The 16,488-nt window shown below is 45.2% G+C and overlaps 1 protein-coding gene and 1 long non-coding RNA gene across 2 annotated transcripts; both read right to left on the bottom strand.

Moving 5' to 3' along the window:
- Positions 1-634: 634 nt before the first annotated feature.
- LOC144095478 (BEN domain-containing protein 5-like) lies at positions 635-11,494 on the bottom strand. The gene is made up of 5 exons (XM_077629207.1): positions 11,479-11,494; positions 9,020-9,078; positions 6,506-6,728; positions 2,460-2,568; positions 635-758 (listed from the first exon to the last, which is right to left on the bottom strand). The coding sequence occupies exons 1-5, from the start codon at positions 11,492-11,494 to the stop codon at positions 635-637; spliced, it is 531 nt and encodes a 176-aa protein (XP_077485333.1).
- Positions 11,495-13,393: 1,899 nt separating this feature from the next.
- Positions 13,394-15,681, bottom strand: LOC144094954 (uncharacterized). Its single transcript, XR_013306627.1, has 3 exons — positions 15,631-15,681; positions 15,130-15,204; positions 13,394-13,478 (listed from the first exon to the last, which is right to left on the bottom strand). It is a non-coding gene; the product is annotated as an uncharacterized LOC144094954 (long non-coding RNA).
- Between the last annotated feature and the right edge of the window lie 807 nt (positions 15,682-16,488).

The raw sequence follows: 16,488 nt of genomic DNA on the forward strand, positions 1-16,488 counted from the left end.
AGCCTCTAAGGATGAAGAACAGGAAAGGCAGGGAGATTAACCGGTAGAATAATAGGTTTGCTACCCTGCACGGGGGGAAATGGATGAGAGGATAAAAAGATGAAGAAGGAAAGTGAGCCAAGTCAAAACGTACTACAGGATTCTAAGACAGAAAAAGTTTGTAGTCAGTAGTCTTGTCGTATTTTGGGCATGTCTTGTGTAGTCTGTCTTGTCTTTTGTAGTCTGTCTTGTCTTTTGAAGTCTGTAGTCTGTCTTGTCTTTTGTAGTCTGTCTTGTCTTTTGTAGTCTGTAGTCTGTCTTGTCTTTTGAAGTCTGTCTTCTCTTTTGTAGCCTGTCTTCTCTTTTGTAGTCTGTCTTCTCTTTTGTAGTCTGTCTTGTCTTTTGTAGTCTGTCTTGTCTTGTGTAGTGCCTCGTATGCTGTGTTGCAGTCATTACTGTGCAATTCTTGTGAACTTAATGGTCACCTATCAAGTAACACAGGCTTTGTGCATTCTGGAAGTCATGCACAAAAATGCGAAGCTTGTTAACGGTCGCCTCTCAATTAACAAAAGCTTCGTCCATTCCAGAGTAATTCATGCACAAAACCACATAGCTTAATTGAAATGAAAATGATAAATATATTTATTGTAATAAATTAAGCTTTTTTTAGCACTTGCTCATGCACGCTGCCCTGGCTGCATGCCGGCTCTTGGCTGCAGGCTCCCGGCTGCAGGCTCCTGGCTGCAGGCTCTTGTGGCTCAAAAGCGGTCTTGTCTTGGCTGAAAAAAGAAAAATTAATGTAATACTGAATGTCAGCAGACACCCATTTTAGACAGTCAAGAAGACTTATGGCCGCAGTTATAATGAACGCTCGTCTTTTTACAAACGAGGGCTTGCATCAACCAATTATGCGTTAGGTAAATGACACTGCATCAATATAAAAAAGGACTAACCATCATGGCCAAACCACACAGTTACAGCTAACAAGGTGCCGAAAACCTGCCCCCACATCCATAACCTTGCACTTCAGGCCAACGCAGAAACCAGATGGTCTCCCATTAAAATCTAAAATGAAAAAGCTGCTCCTGGGGGCACCTTTCCCTCAGTGCATGCCATATAGTAATGGATTACAACCCCACATCTATTCAATCCGATACGTGTAATGCACTAGAGTGCATAGACATTGCTTCGTCCCAGCATAAACAAGGTTTCATCATTAGTATAGTCAGACATTGTGCGATACATCTCTAGGCACAGTGATGCAGAAAGTCCAAAATGACTGTTGTCAGGCTTAAAATGTTCTACATGCATGAAACATTTTTATAGAAAACTAACACCTTCTAGTGTTATAATTTGTAAGCTGTAGCAGACTGTAGCTAGTCTGTCAGTGATAGCAGCATGACATCTGGCCGCTGTCGTCACTGGAGATATTGGTACAATTTGCGATTACGAGTGCAGCTCGAGGTTGCTAGTTAAAAAGTTAAGACTCGTCCTAGTTAAGACCTAGACTCATCCCTTCGGGAGCCTCACGTGAAATTCCGCAAGTAGGCTTTCCCGCATAGCGTAGTTGACCAAAACAAGATGGCGATGGTCACGCTCGGAGCGTTAAGGTGACAGAACGAATGCCATGGGTGCGGGCATTAATTAGATAACACATTACAGAAAAATAAAAAATAAACAAGCTTTCGCATTGCAACCGTTAGAAGCGGCTCGTCCCCCATGTTGTTCACAGCACGTGTGGTATGTGGGAAAGCCCACTTGCGGAATTGTGCACAAGGTCAAGTCTAGCGGCATCGGAATGCGATCGGTCGACGCGATAAACGACGGAGAAGAAAGAGAACAAGGCATTTTTATTGTTTTCCTGGAACTTTAAACTCTATATTCAGATAATCTGCCCATATATTGCGCTTTTGCAACAATCAGATTTACGAAAGTCGGCGCGGTATACGATCGCTGCTGAGTATTCGGGAATTTTCGAAAATTCACGAATATCATTTCTCGAATACGAACCGAATATGAAACATATTCGATTCGTATTTGAAATTTAGAATATTCGCACACCCCTAGTTACAGCTAAACCTCAATATATAGAACCTCAATATAAGGAAGTTCATGCCAGTTTTGATACAAAAGTTTCAAGAAAATTTGGGCAAATTTCATCACTTTGTAAAGTTAAAAAATGTAATTTTTGTAAAAACGTGAAGGTTGCTACTGCTACTATAAGCGCTGGCAGCAGCAGCAACCTACGAGTGCCACATAATGCGAACACTCTTGAGCTGTCGAGCGTCCTAAACAACGAACACTGCCGCGGTGGCTTAGTGGTTAGGACGCTCGACTGCTGATACCAAGGACATTGCGGCTGCATTTCGGTGGAGCCAGTGCATGCCAGTTCATCAGACTTATACTGATGATAATGAAAACACAAGCAAATTAGAGTGTATTTTCACACACCAGAAAACAGATATTGCACAGATATTTACCGCCGCAGGTCACAGCACTTCTGTGCTAAATACCGCACGACCTTCTTGTGCCGCTTTGAAAGCTCCTCGGCAGAGCACCCTTTCAGCATCAAATAGTACCGGAAGGAATCTGCAAAGTTTGGACAATGAGTAATGTCAGTGTGTTTATAAAAAAATCATAAAATAATTTGAAAACAAGCTTTTCCATTTATTTGTTGCTGGTTCAGCCAGCGAATGGGTAAGATGACATAAAACACGGGCTCAGGTCATGTGAGGCATACAGAAACTGCACAAAGGTTGCTGCTTTCTTCACTTTATTTCATGCCAACTCTTATGCAAGCCTACCCAAAGCTGAATTGACAAAAAAATTAACAAGCAAATAGATCCGTAGTTTCAGTACACCTCGCATGACATCTTCTCCCCTTCATCATTAGCTACCTCTGAGCTGCTGAAGACAAAATGAGACAATTTTCGGACATGCTTGATTATTTGGAGTTTTCCACGGCACCGCGATATGGCCCATAGATCCAATGTTCAAGAGCGCCTGAAATTTCAGACGCACCACAACTGATTGCTCGATTTTTCGGACCTCATTCGCACTCGCCGCCAATACTGAAGCTGCCATATAATGTGAACAGTGGAACCTCATTAATTCATAACTGCAAGCGAGATCGAAAACTTGATCAAACAAAACGAAATTCAAGCTTAAACGGAGCCTCTTAACTTGCGATGCTGAACTTCTACGCAAGTCGGCACATTGCACCCGCGTGGCTTTGAATTTATACTGTTCATTCTTCCGCCACACGGACTTTAACAGTAGTCAGAGTTCACGGAAATCATCTGTACCGAGTCTTTCGTCTCGAATACGAGAGCAGGTAGCAGCAAAGCTGCGTGGGAGGCGTACGGCTTCACGGAGACGGCGAGCGCAGGAGGAAATGGTGGTGCATTTCAAAGCGAGGTCAGCGTACCCGCGGCAAAACACACCGCAAACCTGACTTTTCTATCATAAAACCGTAAACAACTAGCGTTTCGATGACAGGCAAGACACCTCTCATTGTATGCAAGCCACCGCTAAGAGCATATCGCTGGATACAATGCCGATTTTGGCTCCAGTCGCTAGGCCTAATTACGAGGCCAATGCCGACGGAGCACCTGCTTCGGCTGTTTCTCGATTGTTATTGTCTCGCCATCTTCGCATTCTCGTTCCAGGCCCATCGTATTGCGGGTGCAGCGCAGTTCCCACAGCAGCGTGCTTGCTTTCTCGTTTAAGCTTTGTCCCAACCGTGCATTTATCGGCGACATGCTGAGGGCACCAATGCCAGGCCGAGCATGTGAAAGCGGTAACCGCCGTCGTCTGTGCACGTCACGCGGAGAAATTGAGCCGTGAGGAGCTTTATAATGTGTGCAATACAACTGACCCCTTTCTCCGGCATATTGATAATAAGTTCGTAATTTTTTCAATAAAATTTGATTGTCCGAACTGCCTGATTTTTCAGACCTTTAGTGGTCCGTAGACAGTCCGAAAAATCGGTCGTCAACTGGCACCAGCAAATTCTATCCCACTACTCTGAAAAGGTGGCAGCAAGTGGCACAGGCACAGTTCACTAAAGATCAATGGGAGAGGGGGCTTCTGTCCTCTAGTAAGTGTAACACCCGATTCACAGGAGTGAATCATTATTCCAGAAGCTGGTTGCGTATCATGCAATTCGATGTCATTGCTCTGTATGAATCATGCCTGAACCATAGACAGCGCATGTTGAAAAACATACATTTCACGAAGTTTTAGCAGCAGTCTACTCCGCGTTTAAATATAGCAACTTTAGCACTTTTTCCAGGCACCGGGGTGCTTGTGTGTCAACTTTTCGCTGCATCATTGTTGTTTTGTACTGGTGCTGCCATGTTCATTCCGGACACGTTCATCTAAAATGGGGCAGCTGACGATACTGATATTTCCTTGTACCTGTTGAACAACACACCCCCTTCAGTAACTGCTGTGACAGCAATGTAAACAGAATGCGTTCAGTCCCCGAGTCTATTTTTACAGCAGACAGAATCAGTTTGAAACAAAAGACTTGCAACCATCATGAGCCAACGCAATATAAACTGCAAGGAACCATACGTCATATCTTTACGACCTCTATTTTGACCTCTCAAACCACCTCCCTCGCAAGAAGCTTGGAAAGCAGCGGCTGCAACAGCTGCCGCCTGATCCCACAGCCCACTGTGCACTTTTCAGCTGCCACTAGACGAGCAGAGCATCACTCAAGTGACTTTCATATACAGTAAAAGCTCGTTAATTCGAACTTCATGGGACCGGGAAAAAAAGTTTTGAATTATCGGATGTTCGCATAACGAATGGCCTCGAAAAAACTGACAAGAACCATTTGCATTTGATAGTAAACGTACCGTATTTACTTGTGTAACGAACCCACCCACCCCCAATTTCTGCCTAAGAACTTGAAAAAAAAAAGCGTCAGTCGTTAACACTCCCCTCTATTTCATACCTTCACGGTCCACAACGCATGTCTTGGCAGTGCGCCAAGATGCTGCGCAGCGATAACATCCCAGTGTGTTTACCTTTTGACATTAGCTCTAGCAAAGGGGAGAAGTGAACTTTGCAGAGTACCAGCGCTTGTCCGGTTATGCAAGCCTCATTTTCAGTACATTCGCCTTAAGGGCGACCCATAGAAGCGTACTTGCGCTGCGGACTTTGAGCGGCACGGCGTTCCCCGCACCGCCGCCGTGCAGCACCACAAGTGGCGGAAAATGGCCGGCTGCCGCCAGGGTTTAGAAACTGCGTGATTTCATATGCTTAGTAAAATGATGAAAAGAACAGCTGTGCATTTACAATTAAACTATTATTTATTCAATGACGACCAAGAGGACCAATTATTCTTCATGGCCCTTTTCTGAACCAAAATAATTAACCTGTTTGAACCTCCTGCGCTTCCTGACGTCCACCGACGCGTAGTGGCTAAGCCTAGCAGCCTTGAAAATCCAGAAGCATTCTTAAAATTTGGCGCGTTTCATCGCTAAAATTTTGTGCTGTGGACATCTTCAGACAAAGCGAAAGCTTCGTGCGACTTTTGTTTGCCGTGGACATGAGGCACAGTGTAGCGGCAACGACGAGTTCGTGGTGAAGTGAGAGGCCGCTTTGGCAGGCACAGCCATGTTGCAGAAGCAGGCGGAAGCCTGACGCGGTCGCGCCCTGATTAGTCTGCGCTGATAGCCGACGTTGGCCGCTTCCGGCCAGCGGCTGACCGCCAGGCGATGCTAAAAGCCGGCGTTATGATCGCGGCTGACCGCATGCTTCCATTGGCGACTGATGGGTGGAAAGATGGACGACACTCGCGAAAGAAAAAAAGCTTTTCGCACGTAATTCGTAGCACCCGTCCGAAGTCATAGCCTTTCATGGGCGTTGCCTGAGAGTGCGCCGACAGTATTTATCCATATTTCCGAATTAACAGCACTCGAATTAGCGAGTATTTAGTGGCGAGTTTCGGAGGCTGTGCGGAAAAGAGGGTAGGCAGCCGTCACTGCGGCCGTCGACCCCTACCCGTCGGTGCCGCCGCGCCGGTGATTGCGCCATTTAGGCTTTGCCCACTCTTCCACGGTTTTATCTGGTTCCATCTTCTGTCCCTGTTTAAGACATGCGCAGCCTCTAACTATGCGGAGGTGCTATTTTTTTTTTTTGGCCACGTGCTGTGTGCCAAGCTGCCCAGACGCGGCAGCGCGTAGTTCGAATTATCCGTAGCGGAACCGACTCGCTTTCGAATTAACGGGATGTTTTATACAGAGATCTCTATGAAGCTTGGCCGGACCAAGTAGTGTAGTTCGAATTATCCAAAAATTCAAATTATCGAGGTTCGAATTAACGAGCTTTCACTGTAAAGTCCTCTTTATAGTGTGAATTGGTTCTCATCAGTCTGACAACAATGACAGTAATGCAATTAATTATTTACAAACTCACAGAATCTCAAATGGGCCACATTCTAAAAACATTCACCAGATTCACCAGTAAGAGTGACTAAATGCATGCAGCTATGCAACAAGAACGAGTGGTTTACCTGACACTGAAGCCACCTTTAGAGGGGAAAGCGGCGGATGTATCTTCGTCATCCCCTTAGAGATGGCGTTATTTGACAGCGTGCCTGTGAGGCTACTTTGAGCGAGGATTTTGTTGCCCCACAGGCACACTGCCAACTGTTTGCAGAATGTGGAATCACTGCCCAATGCCAGCAGGCGATTCCATGCAGCCACGGGGACATAACTTCCATGCCCAACATGAACCTGAAGATGAACACAGAGCACAGATGGTTTTAATACTGTTTTAAATGCAGAACTCACCCGACATGAAATGCCAACATAAACATACTTGCTAGTGGTCTGACTTCTGATTGAACATTCAAAGCCACTAAAAAATGTACATATTAAGGAACCAGTCTAAGATGCGTTTCCCGAGAAGCACTTTCACATTTTAATTTCCGCTCAAAGTAACCAAGACACATTGCAGAGTGGAGACAACACATTTTTGGCTTGCATGTATTTTCTATCAAATGCTGCACACTAGTTGCTTCCAAAAGCATGATACATGCTGCAGTACTCATATGTGTATGGTAAAAAATGGTTTGGTTTGGTGTTATGGTGTTTGATGTCTGAAATCAACTCAGGCTATAAGGAACATCGTAGTGGAGAGCTTTGGAAATTTCTACCACCTGGGGTTCTTGTATATTCCATAATTACATCGGGACTGCAGAACAACCCGGACTAGCTTCATGGGCCCCAACAGTCAAGACCCACCGACTGTTACACTCCCTGCACTCATTACATGCGCTGTACCGGCACCTTTAAAATATTAACACACATAGCCAGTACTGCAATAATTAATATCAAGCTAGCAAGGGCGAAAACAGTTCTCAGGTCCAAGCGGGCACCGCACCTCGTGACTTGCAACCCTTTGGCAAAGAAGCCAGTCACAGCAAGAGGCGTAGAATTATGGCAAGTTAGTCAAGTTGGTATTTATTTGTGGTAAGCGAAGGTCTAAAAATTAATATATAGCACAGCACCTGCTGTTTTACTTCTCTGCAGCTGTGTTCCAAGCTGTTTACAATACAATGAAAGACGGGAAAGTTTGCTCCGGCATGCTTGGAAACTTATCTGCTTTACAGGCCTTGTGACTTGCCTAAAGCATGCTGTGAAGAACACTGGCAACTTAGTGGATGCACTAATATTTTGATTCAATTCAATTAAGATTGACACACTACGAAATTACAGGACTCAATCATGTCTGAAGTTGCCACTGTTGTACAAAACACTTACATGTGGCACAGTGTAACTTATGTGTTTCACCGTGGAAGATTACAGAAGTAGACACCAAATGACATTGAGTATCAAAAAACACATAGAAGCAAAACATTGCGTCTGTGCGTGGAATGCCATGAAATAATAAAAACAATAAACTCAAGAATAACATGTTGTACAATCACACATAATGACAAAGGAAAAACGACTGCAAAGGGGTGACGCAAATATCACTTGTTGATAATAAACCGGGTCTATTTTTCTAGGAGAGCCAGAGAAGGCTCACTTACATGGGTGTCAAGGCCAAGTGTGTGCATGTGTGCTGCTTCTAAAATCTCCCGCTCAATTCTAGACTTTCCCCCTCCTACGATATTGTTTGATTAAGCTTGGGGTAACAACCATTGCATTCCATGCAATGTCTGGGGAGATTAGCACCAATTTCACTCTTCAGAGAGCAGAAATGCTGCCACAGTCTATCATTGATACATTGGCCAGTTTGGCCAATGTAAACTCTGCCACACTGCAGTGGAAACTGGTACACCACTTCAGTGGTGCAGGCGGCGCTGCACGGACCGTCCGCCACATGCTTGCAAAGTTGAGACAACTTGCAGGGGGCGGAGAACACAAGACGGATTCCCTGTTAAGACGCCACCTTCTTCAGGTTATGGGCCATTTTATGCACTAGGGCATAACCTCTAGCTGGCCTTTGTCAAGGGGGCCGCTTGCTTCCGCCGGTGCGTCTTGTCCCGCAGCTTCTACATCAGCGATTCAGCCACTGCCTGGAGGAGGAGTGGTGGAAACGCTGTGGGACAAGATGCGCGGGCAGAAGCGAGCAGCCAGTGCAACTGCTCGTCACATGCTTTTGAGGATTTCTCGAAGCTTAAGTTCAGATTTCAAGATAGCACACAACACCATGCACTCGTGTCGTCGTAGCCATATGTGTGCGAAACGCGATCAGCTGTTTGCTCTACAGCCTGCAGCCGCCCAATAACTTCACGTCGTTTCTTCTGCTCCCAAGGAGCCAAAATCTACCGTACATGTGCAAGCAACGATACGCAGTAGCCTGCAAAGCAGCGTGCTCCCGTGATCCGTGGCCACCATCTCTTATGACTATGATCAACCTTCCTGTCTAGACTTTTCTAGCGGCCAGCAAGCTGCCCGAGCATGGTAAACAGAAGAGGTCCAGAGTCCACGGCCATTATGAAGTCTCAAGAAATGCTTTTTTTCTCACCTCTGACTAACACAGTACGTAAACAAAAAACTAGCGAAATACCACGCACCTCTCCAGCTTCATTTGTGATCCCCACTGTGTTGTCCACTTGTGCTGTAGGCCCTACAGCTGCAAAATAAGAGGAAAAACAAGAAAGGCAGATGGATAAAGTAAAAAGCAGCTTACAGTAGTAGTGCGAGAACTATCTGCCATCTATGAATCTTAGGTAAAGAATGACCAATTCTGCACGTATGAACATTAACCCACACAGCTTTCGCATTCATAGCATGTAAGGAATTAAGTGCCCTGGGTAGTTTTGTTTTCATTGTTTTTTTTTTCATTTTCATTGATTTTGAGTTTTTTCCTATTGATTTGAGGTAATAGATACTTAGCACCGTTTTTTTACTCTTTCACCTCACACAATTTCAGACCTTTGCTTATGTTTGAAATCTCATCTGTGCTTAGGAACATAGCTGGCAGTTTTACCTTTGAAGACTAGAGCTACACCAAAATCGGAACAAAGATAACGCCTTTCAGTGGAGTGGTGGAAGTTTCAGCATCGCATGCATTCCATGAGTATATGCCAACGAGTCACAAGTGCTTTAAACAAGAGATGCATGCTGCTTTCCATATCATGGATTGTGAAAAGGCTGACTCCTTCAGAATACACCACAAAAATCCCAAGAAACCATAGTTCTCCAGTGCAGCAAGGCACTTTTACTGAAGGCTATGGAGTAAATCATGTTTCTTGATGTAAATGTGCTCTAAGAAAAACCAGAAGCATGGCTTCAGCAATACAAGGGCACAGTATTGAGATAGCCGCATGTAATGCAGCAGACAGGTACTGCAATTGCAGAAGAGGCCAGCCTACAAGGCGGAAAGTGAGGTTGTAGAGACCGCCCCAAGACAATTTTTTTTCAGGAGTGAGCTTTAAAACTGGCAGCCGACTGCCCAAGCTGGGTCAGATTACATTCGGCATAATAAAATAAACCTGGGTTTTCACTTGCAAGGCATTGATAATGATGAAGTCAGTATTCAGCGCAGTAAAACAAAAGTTAAATGCCGGGAACACCATTAAAGAATTGCTATTCGCACAATTAAGAGCCCTCTTGCCAAGTTTCCTTCAGCTTGTGCAAGCAGAAACATACCTTTTGGCAGCCTTGCTTCGTCTGCGGGGTTCCGTCGGGAAATGGTGCAAGGTCCACTATTAACGAAATAAAAACGACCCTTTTGTGTCTTGCATCCAAAATTCCTGCCCAGAAAAATTTTTGAAACGAACGTAACACACCATTCACAACAAAAGTGTTTCCCTTTTTATTGCCGCAAAATACCCTGAAATTAATTTATTTTTCCTTACTGCAGGCAAGGATCAGCCACAAAAAGCGACCATACGGCTGCTTGACAAGCTGGCTACCCCTTGACAGGAAATATTCAGGGCCTTACATGTGAATAATGGCACCACAAAAATGGTGTCACTATGAACACTAGCAAAGAATGTCTATCAATGTAGGCAGTACTTCTCATTATAAAGTACTATAACAATGGAAAGAAATGTGAACAACACGGCACATATGCGTTGCGCTGTTCGAATTTCTTTTGATCGCGCTTTTACCAAGGTGGTAAGAAAAAGATGTTAAAGTAATCCATGAATGCATAACAGACGACTCTCATGTCCACTGATGTGAAAGTAAGATGAAAAAAAAATGCACAGTGGAGCACCAAGGCTCCGCGGTTCGCATTTCTATTCATTGTGCTTTTACCCAGGCTCCGCTCTGTTCGCATTTCTGTCCATAGCTCCTGCACATGCTATAATTGTAATCGTAATACCAGCTCCAGTTATAATTGACGCTTACTAATTATGAATGAGGGCAGTCCTGCCGTCAAAATGTGCATTAGCCCATTGTCACAGCGCCTCGGATAGAACAAACTGCAGCCATGCCTCAGTCAGACGAAACAAGGAGGCACTGCAATTCATCCTTTAGTTGAAGCACTTGCGCGTCTTAGCAGAAGCACCCGGACACCGAAAGACATCTCAGTCCCCTTCTTTTGAGAGGAGGTGCCCTCAAAACAAGGTGCTGCCTCAAGAAAAGCTACAAAAAAGACTGCACTGAAAGTGTAACAGCATGCCAAACATTTACAAAGCTACATAGTGTGTACCATTACGGGGAAAAAGTAACAGACGCCATTTCTAAGTTCTGGCCCTTGCCACTGTGCACGGGAACGCCACCTGACGAAACACTTCTGGTGTCGAGACCGGCGCAGAGGGCCTGTTTCGACACCAGAAGGGCTTTTTCAGGTGATGCCCCTACGCACAGTGGCATGAGTCTAAACTTGGAGGGGAGGGGGGGGGGGGTCTGGTACTTTTGCCCCCAATGATCCATATGTCCTACACGGGCAAACCGCCGATAATAGAATCCTGGGTCTAGTGGGTGCGATAAGTGGCCATCAGAGCAAGTGAAACTACTGCACACAGCAGTCAGTGATCTACAGCTGCCAGCAAACTGAAAATTTCAATATGGTATGCCTCACCGGCTGAAGCTGTCATGTGCCTTGCGCTGGATTCCCAACCAGCTCACCAGCTTTTGCGCTGTTACCATGTCAATTGCATGCTGACAGCAGAGAATTCATGAAATGCTTCATGCCATAGGTGCTATGGCAGCTTTGTCATTGCATCATTACAACTTCTTTGACAACTGGAGACTAAGGCTGGTCTATTGTAGAGTCACTAAATAAAACTTAGAGTACCGACACTGTAGCACAGCGTTAAGCAGGGGCGGCCATTTTGGTGTTTATCATTGTTGTCAGATTGCCACTTCTATGACCTCGCCGCTAACTTTAGCCCAACCATTTCATAAACAATGCTGCTAGCCACCCTGACGCTGCGGCGGGAATCGTGCGGCTTGGAACCGCTCAAATGCAAAGGGTACAGCAGTTACCATCAGTTTATGCTTTCATCGTGGGGAGACACTCCTTGCAGTATGAACTTAAATATTCCAGGTTATTGTTGATTATTCTGGGCAAATTTTTCTAGACTCTGCACAATCGGCGTTGCGCTGTTCGTATGCTTTATTATATATTGCGATCGCCTCCTCAGTAGAAGCTGTTGCTATAACACTTCATGCGTTGCCTTTTAAACTTGCTTTTATTTTGTAGGAGCTAATGTGTCAACACTGCGGGAGAATTTCTAATGGCTCAATGTAGGCAGCGGTCGAGTGCAATGCTACTACGGGTGTCTTCACGGTTACTCCAAACTTTTACAGGAGAAATATACGAGCGCTCTGGCTGAGCAATTCACGGTGATTAAGGCAAGGGTAACCCGTTAAATAATGCTGGGCGCACTGGCGACTGCTTCAAACAGCGGCTTAATCTTGAAGCTAACGGCAGCGAGCCATCTGCACGTGTATTCGCAACTTGTAGCCGGTGTAACTGGGTGGTCAGCACGCTTCCGGAGTACAGTAATGACTATAATTCTGTGAAACTTTGGGGGCTGGTTACAGAGAATGGCATAATCGTTACAGAGAATGGCATAATCTAAATCATTGCGGCTCACGAGTTGCAGCCATGCGCGTAGTCGAGCACCGTCCTTTTTCCCCAACGGAAAGCGCATGAAGCGTTTTCTGTCATTTTGCGAGTTGAAACAGCCAACAACGCAGCAAAACGGCATCCTCGTATGCTCTTGTGCAGCTGAAATGCTGCGAAGCACGGGATCTCGCGGTCAATGCGTCGGCCACTGACAGCACTTGCAGCGTCGCAGCACTAGGACTACCACAGTTGGCCGACTGAAAACGCATAAGCCACAAAATGGCCACCCCCATGAACCATCGCAGTGTAAACAAATATCAGGTAATGCAAACTGACCAATGACCGTGGCAGCGGCACATAACAATAAGAGAAAAGAGTGCCGGTACTCTAACTTTTTATTTAGTGACTCTAGTCTACTGCATGCTGCATGCATCTAAGAACTCCTCCCTCATTCAATGGTCGACTGCATGCAAAATTCAACCGCGCAAAAACCCTTGACACTTCAGTGACTACCGTTCTTGTCGAAATCAATGAAAAAGATGAGCATTTCTGCCACTGCATGCTACCAGTAAGCTCTATCCACTAGACATGGCATATTGTTCATAACAAGAAGCCTAATCGGCAGTGCAGTGGCAATTAGCTCCCCATATGTAGTCATATTCATAAAGTGAGCTGGACTGTATAGCAGCATTATGTCACGAGAACTTAACTCTTTTGGGGACAGGTTTTGGGCTTTGATTGATCCGATCATTACAGTGTCTCGAATGAAATAATGTGCAAGCCACTCTACATAGCACAGCCCTGCTAACAGTCCAGGCTCCGAGTTTTTGCGCTAGTAGAAAGGCAGCAGTTTATGCTAATTTTGCATCAAGATGATAACACGGGAACATTTCAAGAATGTTAAAAGTTGGTACCAGCCAGCTGCGGCAAGGGCGACGAGGGCTTAGCCTGTGAAGCACTGCTGCCATGGGCACTCTGACTTTGAACCCAAGAAGCATGGCCGGGGACTGGAAATCAAATAAGCACATAAAATTTGACAAAACTTCCTATTCATACAGATACCAGTATAATACACTATCAACAAATTAAGCACACAGAGCAGCATTTACCATGTGCACTCAAAAGAAGAATACATTTAAAAAATAGCTCAAAATTGGGAAGAGCATTCATTATGCACAAAAAAATTTCAAAAAAATTTGCAACTGCAAAAACAAAAAATTTGGGGATTCTTCAGCTTCGTCGCCTTCAAGGGCATGATGTGGCAGTGTTTAATGGCTCCCATCAGACTCTTCTTGCAGATCCTCATTCGATGCATGATGTGGGAGTGTTTAATGGCTCCCATCAGACTCTTCTTGCAGATCCTCATTCGTGTACATGCACTTTGCTACTCTCGTAACCACTAATTCTTTAACTTGCTCCTCTATCTCACACACTCATAAGAATACAATCGTAGCCAGTCGCATTATTTGCAGATTACCCGTCAATACAGAGCTCCGCTTTAACCAAGCCGTATGAATGTGCATGCATAGCCAAGGGGCAGAGTGTCTGACTCTGGATCCAAGAGTCCTGGATTCAATTTCCATCTCGCACCCTCATGTCAAAGGTGTTGCTCGAGTTGGCAGCTGTCGACTCAGTTATATCATGTGGTCTCGCGACGACACACAACCTGCTGACCAATCAGTGCCCTGCCATGCCACTTGTCAACTACTATGCTCATGATTTTTTTATCAGCATCATTTATAGAACAGCCAGAGCCCATAGGACAAAGAAACTACAAACAAACAAGACAAACATAGCCAAAGCAAAATGTCATGAATCTGAGGCAGTCTTCATGGGCCCATCAGGAAACTAGATCCAGCATAACAAAAAAAATAGTGACGAAACAAAACAGTGAAGGACGAGCAAGAATAAAAGCAGCAGCAGCAGCAGCAGCAGTAGCAGCAAGAGGTCCACGAGAAGGTGTAGCGGCGCTGGTATCGACAGCGGCGCTGATGAAGACGAAGCTCAGAGCGCGACCTGACTCACGCACTACAGAACGCTTTCAGCAACAGGCCTGACCAGCAACGTCAACAGCCCGCTCCGCCGGCTCACCATCCGCAGCTACCGGGATCCCAAATAAATGTGGATCACCTACCACAAAGGCATGTGTAGAAGATGGCAGCAGAAAGCCGGGTGAATGAGATTAGGAAGTTAGCAGGATAAGCTGGCCACAGCTGGCATTGTACAGGGTTAATAGGAATAACACTGGTGGCCTTTATCCTGAAGCAACTTAGTTAGGCAGATGGTGCACCTTTGTGTAAAATGTTTCCATTACAGTTCACATTGTTGTCTTTTACTAACAACTGCTTTTGCCTTGGTGTTCGATTTTGCTCTTGCCATTAACTTCAGTCTTTCTTCCTGCACTCTTCACCCTCTCTCGCACTCATTCTTTTCGACTGCTGTGGAATCAGACAATGGTTGGCTCACAGCGACCATGTTTTAGGTGTACTCCAAGGATGACATTTTGCTTCGGCTATTTTTGTTGTTTTTTTTGTTTACACAGTTGGTCACATGGGCACTGGCCAGTGTAAATGGCACTGTAATCTAGATTCAATAGCAAATGCTCAAACACCTGCTGACTCACTATGCCATTCTGCGTTGCAAAAGAGGTTTACGAACCTGCTGCTCTAGGTGGTCCTGGCTGCGCACGGTGAGAACTTGGCTGCCCATGGCCACATTCCAACACACAGGAATCTAAAGAGAAGTTACAAAGGGAAGCATCAAATTACTGAACCGACATGCCAGGTTCAGAACACTGAAGAGGTGATAACTTTTGAGTGCAGAAATTGTACAGAAATGCTCCGTTTTCTCATATTTACTAATTACAATGGTAGAATCTAGTGATAGTGCATAGCTGTCTTGATGCAACCAAAACACTGTGCATGTGGTTTTAACATGCAGTTCTTGTACTGCGTAAATCCTACTAACAGTGAGCACCTGCTGCAGGAAGGCAGCCCACTTTCACTGTTGCCCAAGTATATAGCTTCGCAAAAGCGGTCACTTCATGACCAACGGTGAAAGTCTATGTGAACTAGCAGAAAGAGGGCACCCTTTACAGCGTGGTGTAAAAGCAATCTTGCTATAACAGGCAAGCATTTGGAGTCCAAATTATTCACATACCCATATTCAAAACTTTGGCACAGAGGGCCTTCTGCAGCTCCTTGTTAAGGCTATCGAGCTCCTTCACCCGTGCCTCCAAGTCTGCAACCTTGGATTGAAGGCTTACAGCTTTGCTTGTGCCCTCAGTCCCCTCCATCTCACTTGTTTGTTCCATCAGCTCGTCCTCAGCACTTCTTTTTGCCAGGGCCCTAGCCTGAAAGTTCAGCTTGGACTGAAAAATAAAGAAGTGCTTAGTCAAATCCTTGGCCATTTTCCAAATGAAGTGGATGTAAACTCTTTGCCAGCAGGATGAAATAGTGATCCATCAAAAGAATGATTTAGGCTTTATGGGGTTTAACATCCCAAAGCAACTCCTCTATCATTTCGTCTCCATAAAAATGCGATCGCAGCAGCGGCCGGGATCAATCCCGTGTCGTTCAAGTCAGCAGCCGAGCACTATAACCACTGGTCCTAAACCTTGTCCCAAGCATTCCAGCCCACGGAAAGCCAACTACCAGGTCAAGGGACAGCTAGTAACCCGAGAAAACTGGTACAAAAATGAGGCTTCAACAAAAACTTGCCTGATAAGACATCACATTAAAACGTGAATTGAAACCATAAAAGTTAAAAGGATAAATAATTTTCCCTACTGTACAGGAGCCTTGTTCACAACTAAGTGATTAAAGCTGCATTGGATTTTAAAAAGAGGGTCAGGAAGCATATGTACACGGGGGTTGACCTTAGTGGCTACAATTTAGGGTGTCATTAGTCATTTGCATAATTACAGTTCTAGGAAATAACTTTTTTTTTAGCTGGCAGTATGCGCATCCCCTCCCCCCATCAAAAGTCGTAGGCAGATGACACAGTGTTTGGCAAAAC

The sequence above is a fragment of the Amblyomma americanum genome, chromosome 6 (assembly GCF_052857255.1).
Source record: "Amblyomma americanum isolate KBUSLIRL-KWMA chromosome 6, ASM5285725v1, whole genome shotgun sequence".
Taxonomy (NCBI): Eukaryota; Metazoa; Arthropoda; class Arachnida; order Ixodida; family Ixodidae; genus Amblyomma; species Amblyomma americanum.